Source organism: Mobula birostris, chromosome 5 (genome assembly GCF_030028105.1).
Source record: "Mobula birostris isolate sMobBir1 chromosome 5, sMobBir1.hap1, whole genome shotgun sequence".
Classification (NCBI taxonomy): Eukaryota; Metazoa; Chordata; class Chondrichthyes; order Myliobatiformes; family Myliobatidae; genus Mobula; species Mobula birostris.
This window is the reverse complement of record NC_092374.1, coordinates 3,763,597-3,781,436: the sequence shown is the minus strand read 5'-3', so window position 1 is coordinate 3,781,436 and position 17,840 is coordinate 3,763,597. Positions and strand designations below refer to the sequence as shown.

The 17,840-nt window shown below is 46.1% G+C and overlaps 1 protein-coding gene across 1 annotated transcript in view; it reads right to left on the bottom strand.

Annotated features, from left to right (window-relative positions):
• LOC140197500 (UDP-glucuronosyltransferase 3A1-like) overlaps positions 1-17,840 on the bottom strand; it is a 58,222-nt gene that overhangs the window by 16,102 nt on the left and 24,280 nt on the right. The window contains exons 3-6 of the mRNA XM_072257508.1: positions 17,399-17,500; positions 13,883-14,003; positions 8,404-8,935; positions 2,620-2,851 (exon numbers count right to left, since the gene is read on the bottom strand). Of these exons, the coding sequence (XP_072113609.1) occupies positions 2,620-2,851; positions 8,404-8,935; positions 13,883-14,003; positions 17,399-17,500 (987 nt within the window). The remainder of the gene's footprint in view (positions 1-2,619; positions 2,852-8,403; positions 8,936-13,882; positions 14,004-17,398; positions 17,501-17,840) is intronic.

Genomic DNA, 17,840 nt, shown 5'->3' with positions numbered 1-17,840 from the left:
TTCAGTGCTTTAAAAGGGATAGAGAGGGTGGAAAAAGGGAGGAGGGGTGGCATTACTGGTCAGGGATACTATTACAGCTACAGAAAGGGTGGTTAATGAAGCAGGATCCTCTTTTGAGTCAGTATGGGTGGAAGTCAGGAACAGGAAGTGAACAGTTACTCTATTGGGAGTATTCTATAGGCCCCCTGGTAGCAGCAGAGATACAGAAGAGCAGATTGGGAGGCAGATTTTGGAAAGGTGCAAAAATAGCAAGGTTGTTATCATGGGTGACTTTAACTTCCCTAATATTGATTGGCACCTGATTAGATCCAAGGGTTTAGACAGGGCAGAGTTTGTTAAGTGTGTCCAGGATGGATTCCTGTCACAGTATGTGGACAGACTGACCAGGGGGAATGCCATACTAGATCTAGTACTAGGTAATGAACCGGGTCAGGTCACAGATCTCTCAGTGGGTGAGCATCTGGGGGACAGTGACCACCTCTCCCCGTCCTTTAGCATTATCATGGAAAAGGATAGGATCAAAGAGATCAAGAAAATTTTTAATTGGGGAAGGGCAAATTATGAGGCTATAAGGCTAGAACTTGCGGGTGTGAATTGGGATGATGTTTTTGCAGGGAAATGTACTATGGACATGTGGTCAATGTTTAGGGATCTCTTGCAGGACGTAAGGGATAAATTTGTCCTGCTGAGGAAGATAAAGAATGGTAGGGTGAAGGAACCATGGGTGACAAGTGAGGTGGAAAATCTAGTCAGGTGGAAGGCGGCAGCATACATGAGGTTTAGGAAGCAAGGATCAGATGGGTCTATTGAAGAATATAGGGTAGCAAGAAAGGAGCTTAAGAAGGGGCTGAGGAGAGCAAGAAGGGGGTATGAGAAGGCCTTGGCGAGTAGGGTACAGGAAAACTCCAAGGCATTCTTCAATGATGTGAAGAACAAAAGGATGACAGGAGTGCAGATAGGACTTCCTGGTAAATCTCCTCTGTACCCTTTCCAATGCTTCCACATCCTTCCTATAGTGAGACGACCAGAACTGGACACAATACTCCAAGTGTGGCCTAACCAGAGTTTTAGAGAGCTGCATCATTACCTCGTGACTCTCAAGCTCTATCCCTCAGCTTATGAAAGCTAACACCCCATAAGCTTTCTTAACTACCCTATCCACCCGTGAGGCAACTTTCAGGGATCTGTGGACATGTACCCCGAGATCCCTCTGCTCCTCCACACTACCAAGTATCCTGCCATTTACTTTGTACTCTGCCTTGGAGTTTGTCCTTCCAAAGTGTACCACCTCACACTTCTCCGGGTTAAACTCCATCTGCCACTTCTCAGCCCACTTCTGCATCCTGTCAATATCTCTCTGCAATCTTCGACAATCCTCTACACTATCTACAACACCACCAACCTATGTGTCATCTGCAAACTTGCCAACCCACCCTTCTACACCCACATCCAGGTCGTTAATAAAAACCACGAAAAGTAGAGGTCCCAGAACCGATCCTTGTGGGACACCACTAGTCACAGCCCTCCAATCTGAATGTCGCCTGCTCTGAAGGCGGAGTCACGGGTCCTCAGCAGTGCACGCGCCTCCGCGGTCATCCATGGCTTCTGGTTAGCGCGTGTAGTGATGGTCTTGGCCACGGTGAAGTCATCAATGCACTTGCTGATGTAGCTAGTCACCGATGCCGTGTACTCCTCTAAGTTGGTAGAGTCGCCATCGGTTGCAGCCTCCCTGAACGTGTGCCAGTCAGTGTGCTCAAAGCAGTCTTGAAGAGCAGAGATGGCTCCTGCTGGCCAGGTTTTCACCCGCTTCTGAACTGGTCTGGAGTGCCCGACGGGCAGTCTGTATGCTGGGATTAGCATAACAGAGATGTGGTCTGAGTAACCGAGGTGGCCCCGCCCGGTACGCATCGGGAATGTTGTGTAAACAAGGTCCAACGCGTTCTCCCCTCTCGTTGCAAAGTCCACGTTCTGATGGAATCTGGGGAGCACTGACTTAAGGTTCGCATGGTTAAAATCTCCAGCGACAATGAACAGTCCATCAGGGTGTGCATTCTGCAGTTCGCTAATAGCCCTATACAGCTCACAGAGCGCCTCCTTAGCGTTAGCGCTGGGGGGAATGTAGACACCGACTATAAGGACAGTGGTGAATTCCCATGGTAAATAAGATGGTCTGTATCTAACAGTCACAAACTCCACTAGCAATGAGCAGTATCTGGAAATGTGCTACTTTCTTGTGGCAGTGCTCCATGTAAGTATGCTGAATGGTGGAGAGGGTTTGCTGTGAAAGACTGGGCTGTATCCATCACTTTCTGTAGACTTCCAGTGTTTTTATAGCAAACAGTGATGCAATCAGTTCAAATTTCTGCGTACATTTATTATCAAAGTATGTATACCATTTAGAACCTTAATACTTTGCACTATGCATCTATACAAGTCTTTTTTTTAACACCAGATTCCACTATCTGAGACCTTTGTTGCTTCCAGCTGTCACCTTCCAGCCTCTGATGTCATCTTCACTCCTTCCCCTGCCCATAACCCCTCCTCACCACCCCTCTTCCTCACTTCTCCAGGGTCCAGGAACTCATCTCCGCGAGGGACCACTGGTGGGCTGGTACTCACCAAGCAGATCATTCTGCGGGAGCCAATCGAGCAGCTTGACGTTGGGGGCAGGTTGGAGATCACTTGGCCAGTGACTGTGCAGTTGTCTCCAGATGATCAGCTGGGGGAGCTGGGCAAAGGCAGCGTTCATCTCTTTCAGCAGCTCCGGGAGGCTGACGGACATCAGCATAGAGCCAAAAGCCACCACCACAAAGCCATTCTCTCCAGCGGTCTGCAGGAGATATTCCAGTTCCTGACAACAGCAAGGACAGGTCAGCACTCGAACCCCCAACAGAACAAGACCAGCAGATTACATTGGGTGCCATGAGTAAAGTAAGGTAGCCCAAGCTGTCGGGGCAAGTCCAAGGTGGTGCAGGCAGAAGATTGGAGTGGAGTGGAGTGGAGACCCTTCAACAGGTCTGGAAAAGAAGAGGAGAAGTCAGGATAAGAAGGCGGGGAGGGGAGGAAGAAGTACAAGGTGGCAGGTGATGGGTGAAACTGGGAGAGGGGGAGGGGCAACAACTGGTGAAAGAGATAAAGGAAAAAAGAAGTGGGAATCTGATAGGAGAGGGCAGAAGACCATGGAGAAAAGGAAGGGGGAGGCGCACTAGAGGGAAAAGATGGGTAGGTAAGGAGAGAAAGGGAAACAGGAATGAGGAATGGTGAAGCAGGGAGGGGTCAATTCCTGTTTGTTCAAGAAATTGATGTTCATGCATTCAGGATAGAGGCTACCTGCACGGAATATAAGGAGTTGTTCCTCCAACCAGAGCGTGGCCTCATCCTGGCAGGAGAGGAGGCCACGGGTGGACATGTCAGAATGGGAATGGGAAATAGAACTGAAATAGATGGTCAGCGGGAGATCCACTTTTTCTGGCAGTTGGAGTGAAGGTGCTCGTTGAAGTGGTCTCACAATCTACGTCGGGTCTCATCAATATACAGGAGGCCATGCCAGGAGCACTGGGTATAGTAGATGATCCCAACCGACTTTCAGATGAAGTGTTGCCTCACCTGAAAGGACTGTTTGGGGCCCTGAATGGCAATGAGGAAGAAGGTGTAGGAGCAGGTATGGTTCTTGTCCCACTTGCAAGCACAAGTATCAGGAGAGAGATCAGTGGGGAGGGGTGAGTGGACATGGCAGTCATGGGGGGAACGATCCCTGTGGATGCTGCCTGGCCTGCTCAGTCCCTCCAGCATTTTGTGTGTGTTGCAAGATGGATCAGCAGGTTGAGTGGCGATGCAGCAACAGCATTGCCCTCAGCTTCAGTAAGACCGAGGAATTGATTGTAGGCTTCATGAAGGGGAAGTCAAGGGAAAACACAACAGTCACCATTGAGCGAACAGAAGTAGAAAGGTGCAGCGGTTCAGATTCCTGGCTCTACATCTCTGAGGATCCACCCTGGGACCAGCACGTTAATGCAATCACAAAGAAGGCATGACAGTGGCTATATTTCATTAGGAGTTTGAGGAGAATTGATTTGTCACCAAAGACACCTGCAAATTACTACAGATACCGTGGAGAGCATTCTAACTGGTTACATCATTGTCTGGTTTAGTAGGTCCACCGCACAGGATCAGAAAAAGCCTTAAAGAGTTGTAAGCTCAGCCAGCTCCATCATGGGCACTAGCCTCCCCAGCATCCAGGACACCTTCAAAAAGGGGCGAGCATCATTAAGGACTCCCATTATCCAGGACGTACCCTCTCTCATCAGGGAGGAGGTGCAGGTGCCTGAGACACACACTCAAAATTCAAGAATAGCTTCTTCACCTCAAACATCAGATTCTTGAATGGACAATGAACCCAGGAACACTCGCATAATATTATTATTATTTTTCCCTCTCTACTTACACTACTCATTTAATTTATTGTTATATGTACCTGTGCTCTTACTGTAATTGATATTTTTATTGCATGTGATCCCGGCCCATAGGGCGCCCACTGCTGCACTACAGGGACGTTTGTAAACGTGACCTGAGGTCTGCTGATATCAGGGTGGACACCTGGGAAGAGACAGCTGCAAATCGCTGTACCTGGCGACAGGCTGTACATAGAAACATAGAAAATAGGTGCAGGAGTAGGCCATTCGGCCCTTCGAGCCTGCACTGCCATTCAGTATGATCATGGCTGATCATCCAACTCAGAACCCTGTACCTGCCTTCCCCCCATACCCCTGATCCCTTTAGCCACAAGGGCCATATCTAACTTCCTCTTAAATATAGCCAATGAACTGGCCTCAACAGTACATACAGGGATCACCAATGCAGAGGAAAAACGAACTCGACTGTGGTCGGACAGAAGAGAGAAGGAGAGCTGTGGCAGTGACTATCCAGCTGCAGCCATCAGCCTTCGTGTGCAGCGGCTGTGCCAAGGACTGCCACTCAAGAATCGGCTTATTCAGCCACAGCCGACGCTGTTCCACACCCAACTGAGTCCTAAACCGGGCGCATCCATTGTCTACTTAGAGAGACTGCTGCTACAAAACAACAAACGGGGTTAGCACAGTAGCGTAGTGTTTAGCACAACAATCGACAGTACCACTGACCCAGGTTCATTTGCCACTGCTGTCTGTAAGGAGTTGGTACATTCTCCCCAGACTCGCGTGGATTTCCTCCAGCTGCTCCGATTTCCTCCCACAGTCCAAAGACGTAATGGCTGATGGGTTAAAAAGTAATCGATAATTGCCCCTTGATTAAGAGAGGGATAAATCGGAGATTGCTGGGTGGCGTGGCTCAAAGGGCTGGAAGGGCCTATTGCGTACTGTATCTCAATAAATAAATAAACTGATAAAGACACTACCAGGATGCCGGAAGTTTGAGAGTGTCAGGGGGCAGAAGTGTGTGAAGTTGCTATTACTAGGAAAGTGGAACTTGGCAAGCAGATAGACCAGATGGTGTAGACCCCAGGGTTCTGAAAGAGGTGGCTGAAGAGATCGTGGAGGCATTAGTAATGATTTTTCAAGAATCACTAGATTCTGGAATGTAATTGCAAGTGTCACTCCACTCTTCAAGAAGAGAGGGAGACAGGAGAGAGAAAACTATAGGCCAGTTAGTCAGTGTTTGGGAAAACTTTGGAGTCAATTATTAAGGATGAGGTCTCAGGGTACTTGGAAGCACCTGATAAAACAGGCCGTAGTCAGCATGGTTTCCTCAAGGGGAAATCTTGCCTGACAAATCTTTTGGAATTCCTTGAAGAAATAACAAATAGGATAGACAAAGGAGAATTGGTTGAAGTTGTGTACTTGAATTTTCAGAAGGCCTTTAACAAAGAGGCTGCTTGACAAGCTACAAGCCCATGGTATTACAGGAAAGAAGCCAGTATGGATATAGCTTCGGCTGATTGGCAGGAGATCAAAGAGTGGGAATAAAGGGAGCCTTTTTTTGGTTGGCTGCCAGTGACTATTGGTGATCCAATGGGGTTTGTGTTGGGACTGATTCTTTTTATGCTATATGACAATGATTTGGATGATAGAATTGATGGCATTGTGGCCAAGTTTGCAGCCGATATTAAAATAGGTGGTGGGGAAGGTCGTTTTGAGGAAGTAGAGAGGCTTTAGAAGGACTTAAACAGATTAGGAAAATGGACAAAGAAGTTGCAGATGGAATGCAGTGTTGGGAAGTGTATGGACATGCACCTTGGTAGAGAAATAAAAGTGCAGACTATTTTCTAAATGGAGAAAAAAATTCAAAAATTTTGGAGCCCTTGTGCTGGATTCCCTCAAGGTTAATTTATATGTTGATTCGGTGGCGAGGACGGTAAATGTGATGTTAACATTCATTTCAAGAGGACTAGAATATAAGAGCAAGGATATAATGCTGAGGCTTTATAAAGCACTGATGAGGCCGCACGTGGAGTATTGAAAGTAGTTTTGGATCCTTAATCTAAGAAAGGATGTGCTGACGTTAGAGAGCTTTCAAAGGAGGTTCATGAAAATGATTCTGCGATTGAAAGGCTTGTCATATGAGGAGTGTTTGATGGCTCACTGGAATTCAGAAGAATGAGGGGCGACCTCATTGAAGCCATCGAATGGTGAAAGGCCTTGATAGAATGGATGTGGAGAGGACGTTTCCTATGGTGGGGGAGTCTAAGATCAGAGAACAGCCTCAGAATAGAGGGGCATCATTTTAAAATGGAGATAAGGAGGTATTTGTTTAGCCCGAGAGTGGTGAATCTGAGGAATCTGTTGCCACAGGTGCCTGTGGAGGCCAAGTCATTGGGTATATTTAGGGCAGAAGTTGGTAAGTTCTTGATTAGTCAGGGCATGAACGGATATAGGGAGAAGGCAGGAGATTGGGGCTGAGAGGGAAATTGCATCAACCATGATGAAATGTCACAGCAGATGATGGGCCAAATGGCCTCACTCTGCTCCTCTCTCTCATCCTCTTATGTTAAACCTGATCCTGAGTCTGAGATTTAGAAATACAAAACAGAGACGGCAAGCAGACACACTGGGTCTAGGGAGTCAATCCTGCAATGGACACAAACACAAAGTGTAGAGAGGTACTACGGGACTGGATACACACACACACAAACTCACACACACACACACACACACACACGCATGCTGGCTCTAGGGAGACCTTTTCAAAATGGCAGGCAGTGACTAGTGGGGTACTGCAAGGCTCAGTGCTGGGACCCCAGTTGTTTACAATATATATTAATGACTTAGACGAGGGAATTAAATGCAGCATCTCCAAGTTTGCGGATGACAGGAAGCTGGGTGGCAGTGTTAGCTGTGAGGAGGATGCTAAGAGGATGCAGGGTGACTTGGATAGGTTGGGTGAGTGGGTAAATTCATGGCAGATGCAATTTAATGTGGATAAATGTGAGGTTATCCACTTTGGTGGCAAAAACAGGAAAACAGATTATTATCTGAATGGTGGCCGATTAGGAAAAGGGGAGGTGCAACGAGACCTGGGTGTCATTATACACCAGTCATTGAAAGTGGGCATGCAGGTACAGTAGGCGGTGAAAAAGGCGAATGGTATGCTGGCATTTATAGCGAGAGGATTCGAGTACAGGAGCAGGAGGTACTACTGCAGTTGTACAAGGCCTTGGTGAGACCACACCTGGAGTATTGTGTGCAGTTTTGGTCCCCTAATCTGAGGAAAGACATTCTTGCCATAGAGGGAGTACAAAGAAGCTTCACCAGATTGATTCCTGGGATAGCAGGACTTTAATATGATGAAAGACTGGATGAACTAGGCTTATACTCATTGGAATTTAGAAGATTGAGGGGGGATCTTATTGAAACGTATAAAATCCTAAAGGGATTGGACAGTCTAGATGCAGGAAGATTGTTCCTGATATTGGGGAAGTTCAGAATGAGGGGTCACAGTTTAAGGATAAAGGGGAAGCCTTTTAGGACAGAGATGAGGAAAAAATTCTTCACACAGAGAGTGGTGAATCTGTGGAATTCTCTGCCACAGGAAACAGTTGAGGCCAGTTCATTGGTTATATTTAAGAGGGAGTTAGATATGGCCCTTGTGGCTAAAGGGATCGGGGGTATGGAGAGAAGGCAAGTACAGGGTTCTGAGTTGGATGATCAGCCATGATCATTCTGAATGGGCGGTGCAGGCTCGAAGGGCCGAATGGCCTCCTCCTGCACCTATTTTCTATGTTTCTATGAGACAGTCTTGTGATAGACACACACACACCCACCCATACACACACACAGTAATTGGATGTACAGGGGGACTGTGGGACTGGAGACACATACACTGGGTCTAGGAAGACAGTCCTGTGATAGACAGACACGTGGATGGACTGAAGATGGAGAAAGCCTCTAAATGAGAGACTGTTGCACTTACCCGTGGGAGTGGCTTTGACGGTTTTGCAAGCAACCCTCCAACACAAATCACATTAGGGGGCAGCGGCTGTGAGAATTCCAGGGTAAAGTCAGTGTTGTAGATTGCCAGCTGGGCCTTCGTGTATAGTTTGGAGAGGCTGATGTCAGTTCCAGGGAAATGTTCCCTGATGGCTTTTTCGAACCGCGCCTGGATCCTCATCTCAAACCCAAGAGCGCCAAGGAACATTAAGGAATTCTTCAGCCGTTGCCAGAAATCCATGCGATCGGTGAGTAGAGAGCGATGGATGGGAACAAAGGAGAGAGGGCCTGCCATCCCCCACTGGTGAACATTCCAGAAATTCCCCCCATGCATGGTGACAAATTGTAAACCCAGCTTCTCGGCCACCAGGAATGAGCAAGGAGTAAAGGCATCGATCACTGCAATGTCAAAGTGCTCACCTCTTAAAGAGTTCATGATATTAACATCACCCATTATCCACTCACACTGCAGTGCAAAATGGTCCATTAAATCCAGGAACATGTCCGGAGTATCTCTGAAACCAGGAGGGTAGAGCTGGTTAGAGTCTATTCACATCAATCAGGCAAACCTGTGAGATCAAATTCTCTGCCGCAGTCCCCTTTTCATCTCCGCCAATCCATACCATAGAAAGGTAGTGTAGTGGTTAGAGTAACGCTTTGCAGTACTAGTGACCAGGGTTCAATTCCCACATCTGTCTGTAAGGAGTTTGTACATTCCATCTATGGCTGTGTGGGTTTCCTCTGGGTGCTCTAGTTTCATCCCACATTCCAAAGATGGACATTATTTCCCTCCAGCTTTTTCCACTGAGGCTGGGTGAGACTAGAACTAGAGGTCATGGGCTAAGGGTGAAAGGTGAATTGCTTAAAGGGAACCTGAAGGGGAACTTCTTCACTCAGAGGGTGGTTAGAGTGTTGAATGAGTTGCCAGCGGAAACGGTAGATGTCCGTTCAGTTTCAGCATTTCAGAGAAACTTGGATAGGAACATGGATGGGAGAGGTTTGGAGGGCCATGTTTTGGGTGCAGATCAATGGGACTTGGCTGATTAATGGTTCATCACAGGCTAGATAGGCTGATTAACCTGTTTTGCCGCTATGACATTCTATTACTCTACGACTGTGTGCTGGGGGCAGCTTGTGTCAAAGTTCAAAGCGTATATTTTGTCAAAGTACATATATGTCACTGTATATAACCCTGAGATTCATTTACCCTACCTATACCCTTCATAATTTTTTATACCTCTATAAAATCTCTCCTCAATCTTCTATGTTCTAGGGAATACAGTTCTATCCTATTCAACCTTTCTCTATAACTCAGGTCTTCCAGTCCCAACAACATCCTTGTAAAATTTCTTTCTGCACTTTGTCAATCTTATTTACAGCCTTCCTATAGGTAAGTGACTAAAACTCAAAGCTTTATTTATAATCAAAGCATGTATCCCTATAAAACTCTGAAATTTGTCTTTTCCAGATAGCCATGAAACAAGAACATGGAAGTTGTTCAGAGAGGAATATCAAACCCACCCCCCCATTTAAAAAGAACAGTACCCTGATCATTAAACCCCTCCCCTGCACAAAATGGAACAGAAACATTGAACCCCCCCCAAAAAAAATCCCTGTTCACACTAAATTGTCTTATACAATATCAACAAAACATCTGAACATTGATTTATGAAGGATGATGCACTAGAAGCTTTCTTTGCAACCGTATTTACCTGTACCACGTCTTTCAAGGAATGTGGATCTGTATCCCTGATCCTTTTTTTCCTACCACACTCTTCAAAGCCCTACTGTGCTCTGTGTAGAACCTACCCTGGTTGGTTCTCGCAAAGTGCAACACCTCACACTTAAATTCTACGTGACTTTTTCACCCTGTTTTTCCAGCAGGCCTAGATCTCACTGCAAACTTTGATAGTCTTCCTTGCTGTCCACTACACCCCCAATCTTGGGGTCATCCACAATCTGCTGATCCAGTTTGCCACATTATCATCCAGATCATTGATGTAGATGCCAAACAAAACCAGAACCGCCACTGATCCCTGTGATACACCAATAGTTACAGGTCTCCAATCAGAGAGGCAACCATCTAAAATCACTCTCTGGCTTCTCCCACAAAGCCAATGTCCAATCCAATTTACTACCTCATTTTGAATGCCGAGCAACTGAACCTTCTTGACCATCCTCCATGTGGGACCTTGTCAAAGGCCTTGCTAAAGTCCATGTACACAACATCCACTGCCTTGCCTTCATCCACTTTCATGGTAATTTCCTCAAAAAGCTCTATAAGGTTGGTTAGATACAACTTACCAAGCACAAAGCCATATTGACTATTCCTAATCAGTCCCTGTCTATCCAAATGTTTATATATCAGGACTCTTAGAATACTTTCCAATAACTCTCCCACTGCAAAAGTCAGGCTCTCCGGCCTAAAACTTCCTGGCTTATTCTTAGAGCCTTTCTTAAACAACGAAACAACATTAGAAATGCTCCAATCCTCCAGCACCTCACCTGTGGCTAAAGATGAATTAAATATCACCACTGGGGCCCCTGCAATTTCTGCTCTTGCCTCGCACAGGACCTGAGTGAATACATTATCAGGCTTTGGGGTTTTAGACAGCAAACACCTCCCCTCTGTAATCTGTAGAGGGTCTACCACCTTGCTGCCTCGCACCTATAGACTGTGTCCATCTCCAGAGTAAAGACAGATGCAAAAAATCCACTTCAGATCTCCCCCATCTCTTTTGGCTCCACACATAGAGTACCATTCTGACCTTCCAGAGGACCCATTTTGTGTCTTGCTATCCTTTTGCTCTTAGTATATCTGTAGAATCCCTTAGGATTTTGCTTCACCTTGTCTGCTAGGGTAACGCCATGCCTTCTTTTAGCCCTCCTGATCTCTTTCTGAAGAGTTTTCTTGCATTTCTTATTCCTTCAAATACCTCATTTGTTCCTACCTGCTATGCACCTTCTTCTTCTATAAGCAGGGCCTTGATATAAGTCCATTAAGACTATAAGACATAGGAGCAGTAGCAGGCCACTCAGTCCATCAAGCCCGCTCTTCCGTTTCATCATGGCTGATTCTGGATCATGAAAACCAAGGTTCCCTAAACCTATTATTCTGACAGGAACATATAAACCCTGTACTCTCAAAATGTCATTTTTGAAGGCCTCCCAGCTACTAAGTACAACTTTATCAGAAAACATTTGCCAGATCCTTTCTGATACCATCAAAATTGGCTTTTCTCCAATTTAGAATCTCAACGAGGACCAGACCTATCTTTTTCCAGAATTACCTTGAAACTCTTGTCATTGTGGTCACTGGATGCAAAATATTCCCCTGCACAAACTTCTGTCACCTGCCATGTCTCATTTCCTAATAGGAGATCCAGTATCACACATTCTCTGGTTGGGACTTCTGTGTATTGATGAAAGAAACTTTCATGAACACATTTAACAGACTCTTTCCCATTCAGCCCTTTTATAGTATGGGAATCCCAGTCAATATGTGGAAAGTTAAAATCACCTACTACCACAACAAGGTTGCTTACGTGAGAATGCTGTTCTTGGACTACAGTTCAACATTCAACACCATAATTCCCTCCAGGCTTGACAAGAAGCTCAGCAGTGCCTCTTTCACCTCACACGGTTCAAGGAGTTTGGTATGGGTCCCCAAATCCTACAGACTTTCTACAGGGGCACAATTGAGAGCATCCTGACTGGCTGCATCACTGCCTGGTATGAGAACTGTACTTCCCTTAATCGCAGGATTCTGTAGAGAGTGGTGCGGACAGCCCAGCGCATCTGTAGATGTGAACTTCCCACTATTCAGGACAGTTACAAAGACAGGTGTGTAAAAAGGGCCCAAAGGATCTTTGGGGACCCGAGTCACCCCAACCACAAACTATTCCAGTTGTTATCATCCGGGAAACGGTACCGCAGCATAAAAGCCAGGACCAACAGACTCCGGGACAGCTTCTTCCACCAGGCCATCAGACTGATTAATTCACACTGATACAATTGTATTTCTATGTTATATTGACTATCCAGTTGTACCTACTATTTATTACAAATTACGAGGGGTGATTGATAAGTTCGTGGCCTAAGGTAGGAGGAGTCAATTTTAGAAAACCTAGCACATTCATTTTTCAACATAGTCCCCTCCTACATTTACATACTTAGTCCAGCGGACGTGGAGCAGACGGATCCCTTCTTTGTAGAAGTCGGCATCTTGGACCTCCAGAAAGTGGTCCACAGCAGGGGTGATTGATAAATTTGTGGTAGAAGGAGATGAACTAATAACTTCAAACTTTCTGTATAATCACTCTAAGAGTTGAACTGCACGTGCATGTAATGAGAGCTGTATAACTCATCTCCTGCTACCTTAGACCACAAACTTATCAATCACCCCTGCTGTGGACCATTTTCTGGAGGTCCAAGATGCTGATTTCTACAAAGAAGGGATCCGTATGCTCCATGACCGCCGGACTAAGTGTGTAAATGTAGGAGGGGACTATGTTGAAAAATAAATGTGCTAGGTTTTCTAAAACTGACTCCTTCTACCTTAGGCCACAAACTTATCAATCACCCCTTGTGCTATTAAATTGCACATTGCACATTTAGACGGAGATGTAACATAAGGATTTTTACTCCTCATGTATCTGAAGGATGTAAGTAATAAAGTCAATTCCATTCAAATCAATTCAACCTTATGTTTCTTGCAACAGTCTGTGATCTCTCTAAAGATTTGCTCCTCTAAATCCAACAGATTTTTGAGTGGTCTGTAATAGAATCCCATTAACATGGTCATATCCTTCTTATTCCTCCGTTCTACCAAATAATGCCTCAGTGGACAAACATTCCAGTCTGTCCTGACTGAGCACTGCCGTGACATTTTCCCTGACTAGTGATGCCACCCCTCCGCCGTTAAACCCTCCCGCTTTATCACGTCTAAAACAATGGAACTCCAGACACTGAGCAGCCAGTCCAGCCCCTCCTGCAACCAAGTCTCAGTAATGGCTACAACATTATAATTCCATCTGTTGGTCCATGCCCTGAGCTCACCCGCCTTTCCTATGATACTTTATTGCATTGAAGAAGTGTCAGCTCAGAACATTAGTCCCACCGTGCTGAACCTTTTGATTTCTGATTTTATATGTATGCTTAACAACAACTTTCTCCACAACCTCTCCACTATCTGTTCCGGTGCTCTGTTCCCATCCCCCGGCAACTCGAGTTTAAACACCCCACTGTGCAGCATTAACAAACCTTCCTGCTGGGATATCAGTTCCCCTCCAGTTCAGGTCAAAACTATCTCTTCTGTAAAGGCCCCTCCTTCCCTGGAAGGGAGCCCAATGGTTCAAAAATGTCAGGCTGCCTTGGTCATTGACCCAAACAACGCACTTCACTGTATGTTCTAATGCTTCAATGTAGATTTCACAAAGAAAACTAATCGATCGTAGCTGTACCTGCCCAGGAAGAACTCTCGCTGCTTCTCCATGAACCACTGCTCATGTCTAGACAGATATTCCTCACTTGCAGACCACACTGTAACCCGGTAACTGTTGTTTCTCGCAGTGTAGTTTAAACCTGTAGCAATGAGAGAATTGTGGTGTGTTCTTACAGGCAGAAGTTAAACTGATCACTAACAGTGAGGTCTAATCCCTCAGGGGAGGGGGGAGGACTCACTTTCAAATTGCCCTCCTGCCCTCCATCAATTTGTGGGTTACTTGGCCCTTGTCCATAAGACCATAAGACATAGAAGCAGAATTAAGCCATTCAGCCCATTGATTCTGCTCTGCCATTTCATCATGGATCCCACTCAACCCCATGCACCTGCCTTTTCGCCATATTCTTTGATGGCCTGACCGAACAGGAAACTATCAACTCCTGCCTTAAATATACCCATGAACTTGGGTCTCCAGCACAGTCTGTGACAGAGCATTCCATAGATTCACTACTCTCTGGCTTAAAAAAATTCTCCTTGCTTCTGTTCTAAACAGTCGTGCCTAAATTTTGTGGCTGTGCCCTCTAGTTCTGGATGTCCCCACCATAGGAAATATCCTCTCCATATCCACCCTATCTAGTCCTTTCAACATTCGGTAGGTTTCAATGAGATCCCCCTGCACTGTTCTAAATTCCAGTGAGTACAGACCTAAATGCTCCTTATATGCTAATCCCTTCATTCCCAGAATCATCCTCATGAACCTCCTCTGGATTGTCTCCAATGATAACACATCTTTTCGATCCTCACCACTGTGGGGGTAATGTGGGAAGTTAATAGAAATGAGGGGTTAGTGTAGGACGGGTGTAAGTCAGTTCTTGGTGGTTATTATGGACAAGTTCAAGTTTAATTGTCATTCAACCATGCACATGAATACAGGCAAATGAAAGAGTGTTCCTGTGGGGCCAAGGTGCAAAGCATTGGGCCAACAGTCAGACACAGCACGCTGCACATATACTTATGATAGCAGAACATATAGTTACAAAAAATATTTAAAAAGTAATAATATAGCCGAGTACCCTGAGTTTCATGGCCTGTACACTACAACTCAGCATTCAACACATTTATATCCTCAGTTCTAAACAACAAGCTCCAAAACCTGGGCCTCTGTAACTCCCTCTGCAACTGGATCCTTGACTTCCTCACTGGCAGACCACAATCTGTGCAGATTGGAAATAACATCTCCACCTCACCGACAATCAACACTGGTGCACCTCAAGGAGTTGCGCTTAGTCCACTGCTCAAGAACACCAAAGGAATTGATTGTGGAGTTCAGGATGATGAGGTCGAGGGAACACACACCAGTCTTTATCGAGGGATCAGAAGTGGAAAGGATGAGCAGTTTCAAGTTCCTGGGTGTCACCATCTCTGAGGACCTATCTTGGGCTCAACACATTGATGCAATTACGAAGAAGGCTCAACAGCAACTACATTTCATTAGAAGTTTGAGGAGATTTGGTATGCCACCAAAGACACTCACAAATTTCTACTGATGTACTGTGGAGAGCATTCTAACTGGTTCCATCAGCACCTGGTATGGAGGTGATTGGGGTTGGGAAAAGCTGCAGAAACTTGTAAACTCAGCCAGCCCCATCGTGGGCACTAGCCTCCCCAGCATGCAGAAGACCTTCAAAAGCAGATGCCCCAGCAAGGGGGCATCCATTATCAAGAATCCCCATCATCCGGGAAATGCCGTCTCTCACCAGGGGGAAAGTACAGGAGCCTAAAGACACACATTCAACATTTCAGGAATGGCTTTTTCTCTCCACCATCTCATCTCTGAATAGACGGTGAACCCATGAATACTTCCTCAGTATTTTCCCCTCTCTTTTTGCAGGACTTATTTAATTTACTTTTAACACATCTATTGTAATTTATATTATTATGTACTGTAAAACAACAAACCATGTCAAATGTTGGTGATGTTAAACCTGATTCTGATTCTGAGATTGATGGTGCATGGCCGTTGTCCTGGGGCCATGTTCCTGCAAGAAAAGCTCGCAGCAGTTCCTCATGTCATGCAGTGCAGCTGCAGGTGAAGGCAATCCAGCCTGGCTTCCTGGCAGCGAACCCTGGGGGACAGCACCAACAGGAGGGACTAGCTCCCCACCCAGTGCAAAATCCAGTGGCGCACAGCCAGCTCCAGCGTTTCCTTCGCCCCCGACCGCAACAGGCAATCCCGAGGCATGCAGGAACCTCCAGCACCCTCCCTGGTGTAAAGGTGACTGAGCTTTTTTTTTTACTGACAGTGAAACTACGGGCAGATTCTCCTTTATTTTAATGTTCCCCCTCTCCACGAGGGTCCTGTGCCTCTCTAACATTCTGTGAATCCAGACATTTTGTAAGATAATTTTACGTTTATTGTGCTGTGTGTTGTTTGTGTGATGAGAGGGGAGAGAGCATCGCACAGTCTTCAATGTAACAGAAACATCCTCCTTCCGAATGAGCAAGATGCAAATTTTATTTTTAGAACTCATTTTAATCGATCTGGAAATCAAAAGTAATGAAATAAAAGTTCTTGGTTTTATATCCTGCTTGGTGATTTATCTCCTGCATGGTGTTGGTCTTGCCAATGAACCGACGAATCAGACTCAGTATTCTACACTATCAATGTCCAACAGGGTCTTGTGATCACGACAAGTCCAGCCCCACCGGTATCCTGCAACTCATTAGTGGGATAGTCCTGCAGTATGTGGTTCTCTTCGTAACCAGCAATTTGAAAAAGGATGAACAATTACACTCCCGTTTGGACCCAGAGAGGCTACTGCGTCGGACTGTGCCGCCATCTTACTGGACAGGCTTACTCAGGGGTCAAAAGGTCCTTTGAACAGCTCATTCCCTGTTGTAGCACCATGAGGTGAGTGACCCTCCAGGCCAGGGTGAGGGGAAGTGGTCACCACTCATCCAAGCCCTGGGACTTGAACACACACATCACTTGCCCCCTTGAGCTGTTCCATCTTTCAATTCAATCCTGGCTGATCTAACTGAGTGGAAGTTGGGTCAGGGGACTAGCTGAGGGGGTTGCGCAAATTAGATTATCAGAGGGAAGGGTTTAGTGGTGGGGAGGAAACAGAGGTAGAGTGGGCTGCTGTGAGGAGGGCAGGGGGAGCAGGATGCAATCGAATCATCAGTAACAGAGCGATACGGTTAAATACTGAAGCAACACACAAAATGCTGGAGGGACTCAGCAAGCGAAGCAGCACCTGTGGATTAGAGTAAACATTTGGGCTGAGACCTTTCATTAGGGCTCCAGGTTAAACACTAAATGGGGGATAGTGAGACCTCCTTGGAAAAGGAGTGGGAAGGGGTTGGGGGGTGGTCAGTAGATGTAAATGCCTGCAAGAAAATGAATCTTAAGGTGGTATATGGTTACATATACACAGTGTACTTTGATAATAAATTTATTTTGACGTTTTGACTTTGAGAGTGGATGAGTAGGCTGTGTCTGGAGCCTGCCTGACAACTGATTCTGAACAATTACCTTTAATTCGTGGGACACCAAGCTGAAGCAGCATGTTCACGTCATGGCCACTCTGGTGAAGTGTGTGAGAAATCTCATCAAACAGCAAGTAGTGGCTTCCCCCTGTGGACAGAGCAAGCAGTAAGTCAGAACGGCAGATCTCACCCTGGTTCCCCTAACCAGGCTGACAACGGAGCAGAAAATGTGGTGGATGCAGCCCGGCCCATCACAGACAAAAGCCTCCCCACCACTGAGCACACTGACACGGAGCACTGCAACATCCATCATTAAAGGTGACCATGCTCTCTTCTTGTGACCATTGGGCATAAGGCACAGGAGCCTTGCGTTGCACACTACCAGCTTCAGGAACAATTATTACCCTACAACCACCAGGCTCTCGAACCTTAGTGGATAGCGTCACTTGCCTCAATGCTAAACTGATTCCACGAGGTGCAGACTCACT